The sequence below is a fragment of the Lissotriton helveticus genome, chromosome 2_2 (assembly GCF_964261635.1).
Source record: "Lissotriton helveticus chromosome 2_2, aLisHel1.1, whole genome shotgun sequence".
NCBI classification, from domain to species: domain Eukaryota; kingdom Metazoa; phylum Chordata; class Amphibia; order Caudata; family Salamandridae; genus Lissotriton; species Lissotriton helveticus.
Window position 1 is genome coordinate 295,919,111 of NC_136060.1, and position 17,831 is coordinate 295,936,941.

The 17,831-nt window shown below is 41.1% G+C and overlaps 1 protein-coding gene across 12 annotated transcripts in view; it reads left to right on the forward strand.

Moving 5' to 3' along the window:
• The window catches only part of PROM1 (prominin 1), a 588,333-nt gene that overhangs the window by 514,758 nt on the left and 55,744 nt on the right, over nucleotides 1-17,831 (forward strand). For 9 of the 12 annotated variants that reach the window (XM_078678433.1, XM_078678438.1, XM_078678435.1 and 6 more), the window contains 6 exons: nucleotides 356-409; nucleotides 4,420-4,500; nucleotides 4,602-4,670; nucleotides 7,418-7,510; nucleotides 14,385-14,500; nucleotides 16,019-16,042. In XM_078678433.1, coding sequence (XP_078534559.1) covers nucleotides 356-409; nucleotides 4,420-4,500; nucleotides 4,602-4,670; nucleotides 7,418-7,510; nucleotides 14,385-14,500; nucleotides 16,019-16,042 — 437 coding nt within the window. The remainder of the gene's footprint in view (nucleotides 1-355; nucleotides 410-4,419; nucleotides 4,501-4,601; nucleotides 4,671-7,417; nucleotides 7,511-14,384; nucleotides 14,501-16,018; nucleotides 16,043-17,831) is intronic. The other 3 variants (XM_078678442.1, XM_078678443.1, XM_078678445.1) reach the window with 1 other exon arrangement.

Here is a 17,831-nt window from a genome sequence, read left to right on the forward strand (position 1 = left end):
TCGGGACCTTGTTACTTTACTTCCATACTTTTTAAATACTTTTACATGATTTAACTAAAAAAGATTGTATGTACTCTAATGTCAAAGTTTTTATGACAACTGTACGCCCACCTCTATACGTATTGGTCATTTGTCTTACACTCATGTAGCATTGTGGTTCCCCAAGGGGGGTTGGGGAGGGGGGGTTCTGATCAGCACTATATAACAAAATACAAACAATAAATAAAGACCCCCTGTAGTACATTGTGTCTGAGTGGTAAAAGTGAAATACCTGAACCCTTCTTTGTCTTAAGCTCTGAATTCTAAATGTCTTTTTGCATTGTAAAGGTTAATCGATTTCCTTTTTCTTCACCAGACAACCTTAAACCAGAGCATTAGGGTTCTCCAAAGATCAGCAGAGGAGCTTGCGGTATGTTTGACTTTTTATTTTGCTATACTATTATTTATCCTACACCTTGCAAACAGACTCTCATTGATAAGATAATTCTGCATGCTTTGAGTCCGAGCAGAAATTTCCTGAGAAGCATATTCCATAGGGCTGTACATTTCAGCATCTTCAAATGCTCTTTGGAACCTTTAATGTAGCTGGGTTACTGTGGGTTAGACCGGTCATGTTTCCCTTTGGCTCTCCCTTTGGTAGGGACACCTTAAATACTTGTGGCAATTAATTATTATTTATTCATTCAAACTGCTGTATCAAACACCATATTTTAGAGATGTAGTGATAACCTAAGAATATCTCAGAGAAACTGATAAAATTTGCTTAAATTTCCTATTCGATTTATCTGACCTCCAGGCTTCTACAGCCGTTGCAAATAGTGCAAACTAAAACATGCTACTAATCATAATGTTTTTAAACTAATTTTATTCAGGGTTTCTCTCTAGTCCCTGGTTTCACTTCATAAAAAAATCTGTTTTCGAACAGCGTTCAAGAGATTGTTCTAAACTTACTCTGGGTAAATAGCAGTGTCGAATGCCGAAAAAATATAAGGCAGTGCTTCAAGATGTGTATCACGTGCTAATGGCCTGATTTAGTGTCTCTACTCGGTCGTTGTAGAGGAGGGCATTAGGTCTACCACTCTGATGGACAGAAGACCACCATATTTAGAGGTCATTGTCAGCCCAGCGGTCGCTTGTATGCGTACAGTGGAGCCGTTGCCATGGCAGCTCCTGTGAAGACTTGAAAGTTTAGTGCGCTGCTGCTGTCTTTTAGGCAGCCATGCACTGAACTTTCCTGCACTGAACCTTTTTGTATTTTAGAAAGCAATTCCCAAAGCGGGAGTTGTGTTTAAAAAAACCAAAAGCAGTGATAACCATTTATTTTCTGGCTGTGACTGCCCGGTTTTCCCTAGTAGTGAGGGACAGAAAAAAAAGGCTACTCTGTAGGGCTGATGGAGTAAGTTTTCGTACAACAATGCCAGAGTGGGCACCACCATTGGACTAATGATGGTCCACCCAACTCAGAATAAAGTGGGGGGGACCAAGGGTTTGACAGACAGGGTACTCCCTCACAATTGTGATGGAGTAGCCCATCCCCCAAACGTGAAATCAGTCCCCTAGGCTTGAATTTGGTGAGTTCCAGTGTGAAAAAGCAGTATTATGTATGTTTTGGTGAAAGTTATTACTCTGGCGAAAAGGTATACTCAAAAATACAGAGTCCACTTTTATGATGCCTTTGGTTTCTCTCTTGTTACATTTAAGCCCTATAAGTGGGCTTCAATTTGATTCGGGGATACTGAGGGACAACTCCAACTTCAGCCAACCAAATCTCAGTGATTACAATTTATCTCCCTGGAATAACACATTTTAATCATCAATTGTGTCTATACCTAGGTTACTGTATGTGTTTATGCATGTGACATGCCACAGCTGAATCTTTTTAGACTCTTGTGTTCTATTATTCATACATGGCATAAGATGTGCTGAGTACAACAACTTAGTGGTACTTCTCAGAAAATCAGTCTGCAACCTAAAAGCCACTGACTGAGTTTGGATGGGAGCATCTATAATTGCACATCCTGCATTCTCAGATTGCCTTGAGCATCATCTATAATTGAAAGTTATACCTGAAGAGGAAAAAATGACAATTTTATAATTTTTAGGTTACACAGTGCTTTGTACTTTCACATTATTTCTATAATAGAGTACTTTAATTAAGTACATCGACCATTCTCTGAATATTAACCTTTACAGTGGCATTTTGCTGTGCCTACAAACCATCTTCATTAGGTTCAGATTTAACTGTTGCAATCTAGAATGTTTTCTGATGTTGAGATTTAACAGTGACATGCCTTGTTTCCTGATATTTGAGGCATTGAACAAATCCATCTACTTGCCGTGTTGCCACATTCCCTTTTGTTTTCTCATTTGAGAACTTTGGTTGGAAGTAAAAGTTGGGCCTGGTTTTGTGGCAAATTTTGGCAGATTGATTTAAGGTTACCCATTATGGGCATGTTAGTCCCTTTTCGAAAATCTGTTTCTTGGGCCACTGACACTTAAGAAATTTCTTGTGGAACAGGTTTTCTGACCATCATGGTCCACAGTGATATTTGGATCTATTTTGGTGCAACTTCTGATCTTCAACAAACTTGATTTTTAGTAAACCAGGTTTTACCTTTTGAATCGTCAATTCGGTACCAACATCAACACTGAACAGGAAGCAGGTTTAAAACACCCACTATTGAACCAACATTGAGCTACAGCCTGCGGAACACTCCTTGGTCCAGTCAAACATTACTGCCAACAGCCACCCTGCTGCCTCTGTCCCAAGACGTTATTCCTGACCCACGGTGAATCTATTTTCTGACCAACATGGTTCACAGTGATATTTGCCCTTATTTTGCACTATGTTATTATCTTCAAAAACCTTTAATTGTGACATACCAGCTTTTACATTTTGTATCACAAAATTAGTACTAAGATCCTCATCGAAGCGTAAGAGAATTTGAAATGCTCACTTTGGAACAAACACTCCTTTTTTAAGTCAGATGTTTCTGTTGGTACTGGCCCTTTCTGCAGAGTCACCCCCAACCTTTTTGCTGAATTTGTAATTTTTATCCGTAGGACTCGGTGCAATTATCACTGCTAATCAGTTAGTAATTTTCATTCCTGAAACACCCTCAAAAGCATTATGAAGAAAATATAAATACTTCAAAGGTTGAGGAAATAAGGTTTGTGGTTCCAGTGAGTTAATGTAACTCAGTTTGTCACAATCTATTGTTGTGCTGCACAAACAAATATTGGTTGTTTGGCATATATTTACTTACGATTCAATGTTGTTCCTGCGCTCCCCATTCTCTGTGGACATTATGTTAGCCCTAGAATGGCAGTGACTAAAGGGCAGCCCCCTATTTTCTTTAACTATTTCTGCTGGCATCATAATTGCGAACCATCATTTCATGTCCACAAAATTTGGGAATAACAAGAATTTGCGTTGGTCACGTTCCAATAAAAATTAAGGGGTAGATGTATCAACATACCCATTTGAGATTTCTAAATAGCGATTTTTAAGGAATCGCTATTTAGAAATCGCAAAATGGGATGAATGTAAAAAATCGCTATTTTTTAGCGATTTCTTAATCTTCCTTATTTGCGAAATCGCAATTTGCGAATTCGCAATTAAGGAATAATTTCCCATTCATTCCTATGGGCCAGGAGGCCCATAGGAATGATTGTGAAATTAATCTCAATTTGCGATTTGCAATTTGCTAATCGCAAATTGAGAATAATTTCAAGGGTGCAGGGGTGTCTCAAGGACACCCTGCTGCACCCCTGAAATGTACATGTGTGTGTATATGGCGCACATACATGCCCTTTGGGCATGTGTGTGCGTCACATGCCACCTTCAAAAATGCCAAATTGTGCTTTTTTTAAAAGATTTCGCAAATTACCATCAACTACAAGTTGGTGGTAATTTGCGATTTCTAAACCAAAATTACCAATTAAAAAATGCTACATACATAGCATTTAAGGAATCGCAAAAATGCAATTCCTTAAATGCTATGCCAAAATAAGGAATCACAAATTTTTGCTATTCCTTAATTTGCGATTTTTTGATGCATGCCAAAACATGCAAATAGACCGTTTGCGATTCGCAAAGGCTGAAATTCTGCGAATTATGGCCTTTGCGATTTGCAAAAGGCTTGATATATCTAGGCCTAAGCCCCATCTTCCAAATATATGAGCACGCAATCCAGGCAGGCTTTCCACTTACAAATGACATATCCTTGATGGTTTTTAATTCAAAAGTGAGTGTTTATTAGGGTAACTCCATGTCTTTATTGCAGCCAACTGAAACTGAAAAATGAACGAAGAAATACAAGAATGTAGTTTGTTGTGTTGTTGCATTTGTTTGGTGCAGGCCTCACATAAGTTAAATTCTCTATGTAACAAACTAAAAAAATATGTTTTCTTTCTCAGGGAAAAATCTCGAGTGTAATTGCATCAATTGACGCAGCTCAGTTTCTAATAAACAACAATGCTTCAACAGTCATCATCAAGGTAAAGGTTTTCATTACTCTCTTCGGACTGTTGGAAGTTTTTCCTTTAATTGGGAATATGCTTTTTATAACCCAAGGTATTCTTTTCTACACCTGTTTTAGGAATCCAAAAGGTTTGCTGATTCAATTATTGGATACTTTGTACAGTATATTCAATGGGTGAAAGACTCAGTAAGTAACTAATATGTATTCTAGAGATTTAATTTGGAAAAAAATATAATTGTCAAACATAGTTTATTCGGATGGCATATAGTTACACAGAGGGGCATATTTATGTTGGGTTTGCATTTCCCTTGCACCACGCATGGGGGCGCAAGGGTGACAAAGAGCCTAAGTTGGATTTAGCAAGCCGCACAAGGCAACCATGCATAGCCCTGCATGGCTTGATAAATGCAGAGTAAAGCAACGAGGTGCAGTGCAAATCGCTGCGGACTATATACCACTACAACGCATGCAATTACAAAGCGGTTGTTACAACGATCGCGTTGTTACATCGCAGTACCATTACAATGCAAGTCGTTACAACGACTTGCTGTAGGGGGCGCAGGATGTTGGAATAGTATAATTTACTATTCCAACTCCAGTCTGTGCAACAGTAGGGAAGGTGTTGGAATAGTAAATTATACTATTCCTAGCTTAGGGTGCCCCCTACAGCAAGTTGTTGTAACGACTTGCGTTGTAATGGTTCTGCGATGTAACAACGCAGTCGTTGTAACAACCACGTTGCAATCAACGCATGCCATGTAATGGCTTTTTCCCATCGCTTCGTTGCGCTACTCTGGCCCAGGGAGGTGTTTTATGGCTGGAGTATGTGTGTTCCCACAAATCCACCCATGGATTTTAACGCATTCCCAAATATAACAAAAAACGGTGCATCAATATGCTACGCCTCCCCAGGGGAGAAATATGTTTGTTTCTGCTTGTTTTTTCTCTATCTGTGTGCGCTGCATTCTTGCACTTTCCCCATCATGCAGCGCAGCAAGGTGACTTTGTTCAAAATATGCCCTTGAGACTTTTGTGATTTTGTGCACTTTGTTTTACCTTCTCACTGGAAAAAAACACAGTTACCAAACAAATACCATAAATAGCCCACCTTGTGGTTATCTTTGTATTGTTTCTGTAACTTGTAAATTGGTGCTCAGTGGTGTACCATATTTGAGCCACAACCATACCTCAGTTTTAATTGTAGTTTTTCAGTGAATGCCATCGTTTTTTTACGATGTACCGAATTTCCAACCCTTGACCTTCAGCTGTGCACAGTGTGGGTCGGTCACTAGGTTTGGCCTGTGACAAGGCCCATGCAGGTGGCCAAACCCCACAGCGGACAGCCTTAGGCCGTGCAAAGCAGGGGGTCGGGCGCAGGGCCTGGCTTGTGGCCATGCTTTGCGTACAGCTCTTTGCTGTCGGCCAGCCCCTGCTGAACTCGGCCTTGAGCAAACATCCTGTGCTTTTAATGCCTCTAACCTTCGTTTTACATTCCACCACACAAAAGTCATGAATCGTTATCGATTTACGAATCATTCAAAAAAGGCCAGTCAAATCTGGCACTTAAAACAATTGCTTGTAGGCTTTTGATTGTGAATTCCGTTCCATTTTCTATGTTTTTTCTCGTGCTGGAATTGAATTTTCCACTTTTCTGGGTACCCTTCAGCGCTGCCTCGGGGTTTCACACCTCTAAGTGTGGTCCCCAATCGCGTGTGGAAATCTTTCTTCCATAATACAAAATTTCACAAATCAGAATTGATCTGTAATATTCTGGATAGTGGACAAAAAGAATTTCACAGTCCTTCTCCAGCTACTCACATTTGTCAAAAAAGCACATATAGAGAAATGTTTTTACCCTTTAAAGCTCAAGCAGCAACTTTTTAAATGCTTATTACAAAAATGAATTAATGTATTTACATCAACCCTACAAAAGCACTCTTTCGGAGTAAAGTTATTTTTCCGTGTTCATGTTAGTGTAATTCGTCCAACAGGTTGTGCTGAAGGCTATAGCAAAACTCTCTGTGGGAGCTACTCATCTATTTTCAACCTTCATAAAATTGTTTTCCATGGCTCTACATGAAACTTGGAAATTGCCCTAATCTGCTGGGCCAAATTGTGTGCAATTCCATTCACAGGGTTAAAGTTATAGGCACATCTTCAATAAACCGTGTGGCTCTATCTATCTATCTATCTATCTATCTATCTATCTATCTATCTATCTATCTATCTATCTATCTATCTATCTATCTACCTATATATATATATGTATATTATATATATAGAGAGAGATATGCAATATAATATATTATGCGTCCACACACTTTTCTGAACAGCCCCACCAGTTTTATTGGGGGCCCCTGATGTGCCACCCCAATTATCAATTTAAGAGATGACTGTGCTACATCTTTACAATCAATGCATGTTGGTGGGTTTAGAAGGCAACAACACATTTGTGCTGATTACATCTTCTTGTCTTTTTCCACCCATCCTCTGATTTTAAACTACATTGCTGCACAGTCTTGTGTATGCTTGCTTTTAAGTGAGTGCAGCATGCACTAAGTTCCAACTTTTTGTAAATCCTACCAACATTTTCCCATAGTTGATCTATTTAGGTGTTTGCACCCCATTAGCATCCACCACCTATATATAGCTGAACTGGTATATATCTTGTTACATCCCTTTCCATGCAAAATCCATCTGTCCTTGTTCATTACATGGCCTTTACTTCACAGTTTATGTGACACATGAGAATACTACTGAGAGTTTATTCATTCCAACCATAGAGACAGGATACTAATAAGAGACATTGGAGCCGGATATATGGGTGAATGAGTGCCCCGACAGTGAACAATATAGAGCCTTTATGTGAAGATGCTGATCGTCGGTGTAGTCACGTGCTAATCTGTATTTTTGGTTATCTTTTTCCCCATAAGCTTTCCTACGAAGTAGCAGGATGCAAACCCGTTTCTAACCTGGTAGACACGGCGTTGGATGTATTTCTTTGCAGCTATGTCGTGGACTCTGTGGTAAGAGACATTTTCGGTTCTTCATCCGTGGTTATGTTATGTACCCAGTTATAAAGTGCTTTTGAGTTCCTGCAACAAAATGTTTTCCAAATCACTTTAAGACCCTTCTGCCCTTGTCTCTAAAGTGTCTTGATAGCAACAAAGCCACTTAAAGGCAATTGAGCTCCATATGTTCCACATGAGCTTGTTTTATTGACTCAATACCATGGGTAAAGTGCCCTCATGGCACCAAATCACTTAAACAGGCAACTGACATGCAGGCACTTCTGAGGGAGCCATCAAAGATAGAGGGACAAGAAAGGGGAGACTTACCTGCACATTAATAATTTCCTCAGGACATTGCTATTGTGTTCAATAAGCAAATGGCTAACCTAGGGGCACACATGGCCAAGTAATAGACTGTGGACACAAGAGTGGCTGTGCACTGCCTCTGCCTTATAAAAAAGGTCACTTTCTAAGAGGCAATCGTATGTACTGCCACTATGAGCACCGAACTGCATGAACTTAACATCCTTTTGGGTGCAAACGTCTTTGAAGTATAAGGTATTTGTTCTGTGTCGATGTTTTGAAATCCAGCTAGCTGTTATGTGTACCAGGGAATGGTTATGCCTCCTAAAGTTGTTCAGCATATGCTTCGGTTAAAGTAGTGTATTGGAGGGGATCATTTGGGAATGGTTCAAATGTTGATGATTACAGTATGGTGAATAGAATATCCTCTGCATCTTCCTCAACAATTTCAATGCTAGATAAATGATGCCAGGCAGGCAACTGATGACCCTTTTCACTTTCTGTATCCCTTCTGGAATGTCAACAACTTTCTAGATAAAATTAGAAGAGGTGGAGTGATGAAAGCGGCCAAACTGAATGTGTCTGAAGGGATGCTCCTCCATGGGACACAACTATTAAAGAACTGTTATAAATTTGTATGTTAATATGGCTTTGGCATAAACTACAGTGTAGGTTTTGCCCAAAGCGCTAGTCATGAAATTACTGCTCAGTTGTCACGCCCCCGTTCCAGAGTCTCACACCTTATTTGACTGGCTTAGCAGATATGTTGTGGTGTCAGGAATGCTACATGGCAGAGTGGTAACAATATTGATGGTATACACCCCTCAGCAGGTTTCAACAACCTTCTTGTAATTAATTGCATCTGTTCTCTTTCGAGCCCTAGTAGACTTGCAGGTAATTGGTTGGATTATTGGATAATACTATAAATACATTTGGTTCCTCATTGACTGCTAGATAGACGTTTCTCACTGTGTGACATCGCCACACAGTGTGACAACCGCATTCCTTCTTCTTAGGGGGCACATAAATCTCTCCTTAACTGATTATTTCTTTGTTCCCAAAACAGTCTTAGGGGCTGTCCCTAGCACACAAATCCATGGCTGGGGCCTGTCAGGCCGTGCCTCTTTTGAATACTAAACTGGAAACAGAATGTAGTTTCTAAAGACTTTGTGGTTCACAAGTAGTTAATTCAGGGACACCCTAAGGAAAAGGATAGCATAATGCCTCACAACCAACACTGGATCATTTGCCTTTCCAGTGGCTTTCTGGGCAAGACATTTGCAGATTGAATCGTAACACTAATATATTACCTGGTTAATGTTATCAAAATGGCTTTGTCCACCAGTCGTAATAAATAACGGTTGTGCAATGCAGTGGATCTGACACATTGGCTTGAGGGCGCCTTGGCTGTCCTTGTCAACTTCAAAAATCTTTCAACAGTATCCGCTGGAACTTTTACTTCCTTTTAAGATTCAAGCTGCATTTAGACCCACGCTTCATCTCTTGAATTTCATATACTAAACACATGGCCCACATGCTTGTGATGTTTCTCCATTCAGGCCGGATTCATATCTTATGTGGCACCCTACAGGGCTGCCCACTGCAACCATAGTTCTCTGCCCTGGTGATTCAGTTGTTGGCGGTATGGCTTCACCTTGATATGTGAGGTCCTAGGACTCTATTGGTCTCTGACCTTTGAAGATAAGGTTTTGATATGGATGACCTGCTTGTTTACTTTAGCCATCCTGAGCAATCCAGGCGGAAAGCAGAACAGGTCTTGAGTGACTGATTAATTTACCATTCTGAGGTGACAGAGGTTGAAAGTTGGGCCATGCACACACCCATCAAAGTAAAACTCTAGTTTTAAACACTTGACCCTGTGTGTTGCCATTGATGGGGTGAGGGTCTGGGCTGAAAATATCTCTCCCATGCTGAAGAGCTTGAAGAGAGGCTTGGTCAGTGGAACTATTCCCACTGTCCCTGATGGGTAGGTGTAGGAAAGTGCCCCTTTTTGCATCATTGCCCCCCACTTTTTGCCTGATGTTGATGCTCTTTGACTAAGTGTGCCCTGGGTTCCTGCCAACTAGGTAACCAGGGCCTATGTTCCTTCCTTAAAACTGTACTGTTGCAAACCCAATTGGAAACTCCCTGGCCACATGTAAGTCCCTTGTAAAAGATACCATGGGTACCAAGGGCACCGTGACCAGGGAAGACCTCTAAGGACTGCAGCACATATTGTGCCACCCTTAGAGGCCCTGTACCTTAACACACATACACACACTGCCCTTACAGGCTGCCTGTTTTGGTGCAGAACAAAGTGAAGAGTCGACATGGCACACATTCCTGTGTGCCATTCCTACTACCTACTGCCTATAGCATAGGTAAGACACCCCTCTAGCTGGGTGCACTATTCCACTGGTGAGGGTACAGGTGCATGAGCTCTGTACCCTTATATTGTCTAAGTCCATTCTTAGACATTGTTAGTGCAGTAAGGCCATGAAGAGTATATGGTCTGGGAGTTTGTCATTACGAACTTCACAGCACCATAATGGCTTTAAGGAAATCTGGGAAGTTTGAAATCAAACTTCTGAGCACATTAAACCCACACTGATGCTAGTGTGGGATTTAATGCCAAATGCACTCTGAGGGTATCTTAGAGACGCCCTCTGAAAAAATGAACTAACTGTAGTGTCCTTGCTGACTGGCTGCTCGCCAGCTGCCACCCCCAGACATGTTTTTGGACCCCTGGGCAGTGGTCCTCCTGCTCTCAGGGTCCTAAAACAAAGCAAATCCTGGGCAGAGGTGCCAAGGTTCCTCCCCCAGGATGGGCAGGGTCCACAAAGGGGAAGTGTCAAAGGCTTGCCACCTTTGTGAGCTGACCCAGCTATTTGCTGCTCCAGTACCTTTACCCCACTAGTTCTAACCCCACTTTGAGCAGGAGAATCGGCAAGATAATCAAGATAGGAGAAGAGGTGTGCCCACCTTTGCCAACCCCACCCCTCAGTTGGGGGAGGCTCGGCGCAGAACAACTCTCTGACCATGCCATCTTGAAGATAGGGGGACCCAGCCAACCAGAGTGAGACATATGCCCCCCTCCATCGAGGGGGGGGGGCGTAATAGGGGGTGTACCCACCCCAAGGAAGGGAACCATTGGTCCCAACCTGTACCTACCTGAAACACCCCTAAATTTCGTATTTAGGGGAAACCCCGAGCCTTGCTCCCCAGACAAGCAAGAAGAAGAACCGAAGAGCCGTGCTGGAAGACACCAAATGACTTGGCCCCAGCCCTTCCGGCCTTTCCCTACCTCGACCTGCTCCAGCAAAACCTTGGCGTGACAAATTGGGTGCAGCCAAATTCCTTAGTTCCTTTGACCTAACTGCAGGGCACTGACAGATTGGCATAGCCCTAGGAGCTAAAGAAAAAACAAAATTCCCAACACCTGATGGGCATTATCAGTTTACTGTTATGCCCTTTGGTTTAAAGAATGCCCCTGCCACCTTCCAAAGGCTGGTGAATCCATTCCTTGCTGGATTGGAGACCTTTAGTGCTGCATATCTTAAAGATATTGCTGTCTTTAGCTCCACCTGGCAGGATCACTTGATCCACCTGGGGAGGTTAAGGGTTTACAGGCCCTGCAAACTGTAGACCGAACTATCAAGGCATCCAAATGCCAGATAGGGCAGGGCACAGTTCAATACGTGGGCCACCTAGTTGGTGGAGACCAAGCGCAACCCAAACAGCTCAAGATCCAGGCTCTTATGGACTGGGAGGCTCCAACAACCCATATCCAAGGCAGGGCATTCTTTGGCTTGACTCGGTATGTATTACAGGAGGTTTGTGAAGGGGTATGGATCCATTGTGACACTCCTCACAGAACCTACCTCCAAGAAAATGCCCAGAGGTTGCCTCCTGGGACGTTCAAGGGCCACTTGAGTGGGTGGCACAATCAGTGATGCAGGCCCACTAGTAGCATTGAATTTATAGTCACTGGGCACATGTAGTGCACTTTATTAGGGACTTATAAGTAAATTAAATAAGTCAATTAAGTGTGAGGCAATTTTACCACCTTTAGAGGAGAGAGCACATGCACTTTAGCACTGGTTTACAGTGGTAAAGTGCTCAGAGCCTTAAAACGAACAAAGCAAGGTCAGAAAAAGAGGAAAAGGTAGGGCAAAAGTTTGTGTTGGCCCTTCAGAGAGGGACATTTTCCAACAAATAACATCCTGCAGTACCATAAAGCTGCACTCGGGTGGTCTTTCCTCATTACATCTGCAAGGATCATGTCAGACTGTTTAATAGCTGATGGGGGATGGGTTTGCATACCTGGAACCCTGTTGCCTTTCTTCCTTTTCTTCACTGGCAGTAAATTGTCATTTAAGGGAGAAGAAGGAGGCGAAGATGCAATTAATTGAGAGTCCATAGAAACACAAGGCTTCACTGTAGGTCTTCTTTTTGCCCCTTGAAGGTGATTGCCAAACTATTTCCTCAGTACATGATTTGCTAGCACAATCTATGGACTTTGCTGTTTGGGTAGAGGCTTCAGTTTTTGCCTCAGTTGTGCTTATTTCTTTGTTAATTACGCCTACTATTGCACGTGTGAGGAACCTTGCCAAAGTGTTACTCTGGGTGCATGTTTTACCATTAGCCTGTGTGTTCCTCTTACTCATTACTTGACTTTCAGGAAAGTAGATTGATGCTAGTCAACGAGATAGAGAGTTCAAATGTTAATAGGGTTGGTTCCATGCACAGATGGGCCTGCTATTGACTGCATTGGAATAATGATGCTTTAGCAGTGCTGCAGCAAGCATGGAGGAAGGACCCACTGCCTCCACCCCCTCACTCCAGGTGAAACATGGTTATCAAAGCACTGTGGGAGAGGTAGTCTCCTTCTTGGAATGGCGCTAGCATCCCACGCTGTGAGAAGGTGATATCGCTTTAGTAGCACTGCATGTAGAAGGGGCCCACCGCCACTGTCGCCTCCAGTCCATGTAAAAAAAGGTCTTTCCAAGCACTCTGAGACCATTTTGCAGTCATTACTGTGACAAATGGAATAGCCAGAATATTACTAACCAAACGTTGCAAGTCCCCATTTGATGGAAATTTGGGGTTGGCAGATCTTACCCTTTACTATCAGGCAGTGCACCTTATTGTAATTATTTATTGGCTCTAATGGCCAGACTGAGACCCTACCCACATGATTGAACAATGTGCTTTGGGAGATAAATCTCTGCTACACTTACTATATGAAGTACCTCTCTTGAGCTGGATTCCCCTCCGCCAAGATTGGGTTCAAGCTTTAGAAAGGCATACTGGCAAACTTGAAGTTGCACAGGAAGCTGACTCTGAAGGGGGTTAGAACCCAGCTTTCTAAGATAAACGCTTTTTCAGGGTTTCTAAGGGTGTGATAGATTGGGGATATTGACATGCTCGCTGAAGTGATCTGAAATGGCACAGAATCTGTAAATGAACTCCACAAGGAGTTTGGCGTCTTTGAAAACCAGTTTTACTGATACTTCTGGACAAGGCATGCACTCTCTCCCTGCCTTGCCGAAGTAGATGAACTACTGGAGTCTAACCCACAAGAGGCAAAAATGAACTCTTTGGTACTTTATACGGTCATTGATCATTCATACCCATACCTGTCACATCCTCAGACAAATCTATGTGGTTAGCTTAGAAAGCCTAGAATATGCAGAGTGGTGAGAGGCACTTATGAAGCAGGGGGAATTACTAGCTCCACAGGTTCCATTTTATACAGTTCAAATGCATTGTCCAAGTGTACTTCAACGGGTGAATATTATGGTGCATGAACAGGGACTGCTCTTCAAGATACCTTCAGTGTAGTTTAGGTGAGGAAGACTTCTACCGTACAGTATGGGACTGTGGTATCATTAAAGCCTCTGTGAAGAGATTAGACGTACATTGGTTAAGGTGCCTGACAGACATATTCCTATCACACCACAGGTGGCACAATTTCGTATTTTAGAAAACCTGAGCCTCACTAGATACGAGGGAGCATTCCTGGGTCTGGAGATTGCCCGGGTAAAGCGAGACATAGCACAGAACAGGAGGCAACCAGAAGACCCAAACACTAGCAAGGCGAAAACTACCATGGACAACTAGAGACTATAACAACCAACCATATATGTAAGCAGACGATACCCCCAAAAGCACAATCAAATATGGGGAGGCTGGAATCAATATTGCGGCCCCACCTGAAAGGGACAGACGTCTAAACACTTTGGACACCTGACGATATAATAGTTAATCAAGGTCTGTAACCTATCTACGTCATTTGTAGACTGTAAAGTTTTATGTTTTCTAAAATTGCCAAGGACATTTTTAATTGAAAAAGAATAAACCAATGCGTTCTTGAGCTACTACCTTTTCAATTAATAAATTAGTAAGTAAATAGACATGCGCATGCACACTATAAAACCTTTATGCAAAATATTTTTAGATACATGTGCAATCTCATGAATATATGTTTCCAGGGTCATTCTCTTAATTTCAGGAGAAATTGTTTTATATACGTTTACAATCTAAAATTGTGGATGCATTTTCATTAATTTTACTTTATTTTTAGAATGCATTTTGGTTTGGCTTGGGAGGTGCAACAATGTTTTTAATTCCTGCCATCATTTTCGCTGTAAAACTGGCCAAATTCTACCGCAGAATGGACACAGAAGACGTGTATGACGAGTAAGTATCCTATAGTAAGACAATAAGTCAAGCCTAAAAAGTCACTTTAACAAAATAATTTCTACTTGAAAACCAAGCATGTTTTACCTAAGAAACTGCATTAGTTTTGAGGCGATGTGAAATAGTTGACAGGGCAGTGCAGGATATGCTAATGGATCACAAACAAAACGTTCACTTTTTTCAATATCTCAATAGCAGATTTTATATATTGCATGTGTCTTTTGCATTAAATATTGATTTATCCTTTTACTCCATATGATGGTAAAGTTGTGTGACGTAAAACACCAACTGGCTTGCACCATAACATAGTGTAGTGTTTGTAATGTTAGGTTAATCAGTTCCTAGGAAGATGAAAGCAAACACTCACAAACTACAATAATTGTCCCAGCGGTGCAACAGGCTTTCTGCACCCCTCGTGCACTTTGGTATTACAGATGGGATCACAGACTCTTACACAGCCTCTACTGTAATACAGATTGAGTCGGTGCTAAATGAGCATCAGCGTGATTTCAGTGGGATTTTATTTCCCTGGAGACTTTGCCCCAGAACCCGCGCTGTAAGTAAAACATGGGTACAGAGGCAAAGCAGCTGTCAGGGGGAGCACTGATTGTTAGCCTTATTGAGTTGGTGCACTAACAGCCACACATTAGAGCACCTCTTGAGGGGGAAAAGGGGTCCAATGGACCATTAAGACACCTAACTGCAGGCGGATACCGTTACTCACTGAACCCGTCTACAGGGCGATCTCTCTTTCTCTCTCAAATGCACGATGCATTGCTCCCTGCACAGTGAAAGACAGATGGGTGGCTTTAATCAGCCTGCCTGTCTTGCAGTAATGTGCTGTTCACAGGGCAGGCCTGTGTTTGTGCCTACACTGAGAACAGCGCTTTTGTGATACAGTGTAGTTTCCCAGTCTGCCCTTGGCGAATAGACTTAAGTGTGTGCCACCGTGAAACCTGGGGCAAAGCGTTATGTATATAATACAACCCCTGAAACAAATAGAACAGTTTAGAAATCCATATCCTGTAAGGAACTACCAAAAACCACAATGAGAAACCACAATGAGAGTGTAATTGTTGCATGTTCGCATTCTCTTTTACACTGTTGCTTGATTAGACAGTTGTGCTACATTGATCTATTCTGTATTGACGTATTCACTTTTGGCTATTGTGTTTTTTTGAGCCTTTATTTAATCTAATTTCTAATTTTTCACTTACAGTTCCTCCGTCTCGGGAACCTGGCATTTCACTATATGATAACTATTTTTACTATATTTTGTTGATCTATGTTTTGACTTTCATTACCATTTTTATTTACGAATTTGCACATCATACTTTCAGTGTTTATCATTTCACATGCCATTGTGTGGTTAAATCCTTTCTTTGGGACCCATATTTATGAAATAAATTTTAGAAATGCCATGTGTATGAACATTGAAATAGACATCATGACATGCAAGCCTTGTTCCTGCATCACTAAGTATTTTAAATTAACCATTTCCTTTTTTATATTTTGTAGTGTTGAAATTGTACCCATGAAAAAGTAAGATTTTTTTACTGTAATTTATAGACTTTCATATGGCTTGGGTGTTGGGGTTATAAATATTTTTTTTAAATATAGAAGCAGTTCCTTTCGTTTCTTTACATTTGTTTTTGCAATTTTTTCTCTCAAATGCATTTTCTCATCTTGAAAATAACAAAGAATTAAATAGACTTTCTGGCAACACATTGTTACCGCTACTAGACTTAGAGGTTGTCTATCAATAAGTGGTTCAACTATAGCAAATATTCTATTTGGGCTTTACCTGCAAATGCCACCATATCAAATAATAAATATAATTACAAAACTGCAAGCCCTTTAGTAAGGCTTATTTGGGTATACAGTCCATATTCTGTGAAACCAATCTTACATACAGTGTTGACTATATATTAATGCTTCTGTTTACCCCTATGCTCACAATATTGCCACAGTGATGAATAATAAGAGGAAAAGGCAGGCTAGTAGGCTAATTCTGGCTGGTTTATGTCCAGAATTAGCTAAAACTTTCAAGCATTATTACAGAATAGTTTTCTCCCATTCCCTTCATGTGTTACTTCCCTTCTCATTCTCTTCAGAGAAGGTATTCAGGGTCATGTGAAACCCTTTGATAGAGCTAATAACCAGTTCAAAGTAAGTTTCCCATCATTTGTTCAGTAGTGCAAACCATGTTCTGAGTAAGGTGATTTGTGTGGCAGTGGTTCCTGTGCCAGTGTTCTTAGTGCTGGCACAAAAAGCACCAGTGCAAAAATGACTATGCATACTGAACCCTGTTACAAAGTGAGGTGGAAAGAATAGAATGGGCAACATTTGTACCATATAGTGCCAAATGAAGATGGTAAGGTTTTCTCAAACATCTTTATTTGTATCTGTGTCCAAATCTGAAAAAACTGTGTTCACTATTGAAAACACTTGTCAATTCGATGTAGGATTTCTTGTACGCATGTGCATGTTTCCCAAATATCTTGTAGCTGCTAATTGTACACACATGCTGCTTTTACCTCCAAAGCCATTTGAACAAGTCTACAAGTCAAACATTTAGATAGCGTAGGATGAAGAGTAATGTGTTACACAATGCTGTGCACAATTTCCTGGCAGCTAAGTATGTTGTCTCACCCACAACAGTTAACATACCGCCTAACGAAATCTGTATGTACATATATATCAACTTCTTCTCCAGCTACTAGCTTCAAAACTGCCTGGAGAAATATGATCAGTTCTTTTTCTGCTTATAGCTTTAGTATTTTACACAAGGTTGTTTACTCCACTTGCCATTGCTCTCCACATCTCTGTGGAGTCTTTTGGTTTGTTAACATTTCTAATTCCTACCATATTTTGAGCTCTTTTTTATTCTCTGGTGTGTTGGAGCCTTATAGACTTTTCTGTTTCTCAAATGCTCGCAAAGCGTATCCTAACATTCAGTGCATGTTACTTGGTTATTTTTCCATAGTCTTCTTGTGCCACAGAATCATTTTCCATTATTGGCCAGGTTTTCATGTCATCACTTTTGTTCTCTATACCCTTTTCTTCAGGTCAATAATGTCTGCACCTCCCAATGTGAGAGGGAACCATATTAAATATTCCTGACTGGCACTGTGTCCTTCTTGTGTTCTGTTTTGACCTTCTCAGGGAGTGTTAAATTAGCACCGATATGGTAATGATCACATTATAAAATCTAAATTCATTTTGCTCAGTTGAAAATGTGTTCCCCTTTGGTATTATCAGTATAGAACTGAATATTGATGTTCCATTAAAATAATGTACGTATAACTTCATGGTGGATGAGTCTTAGCTT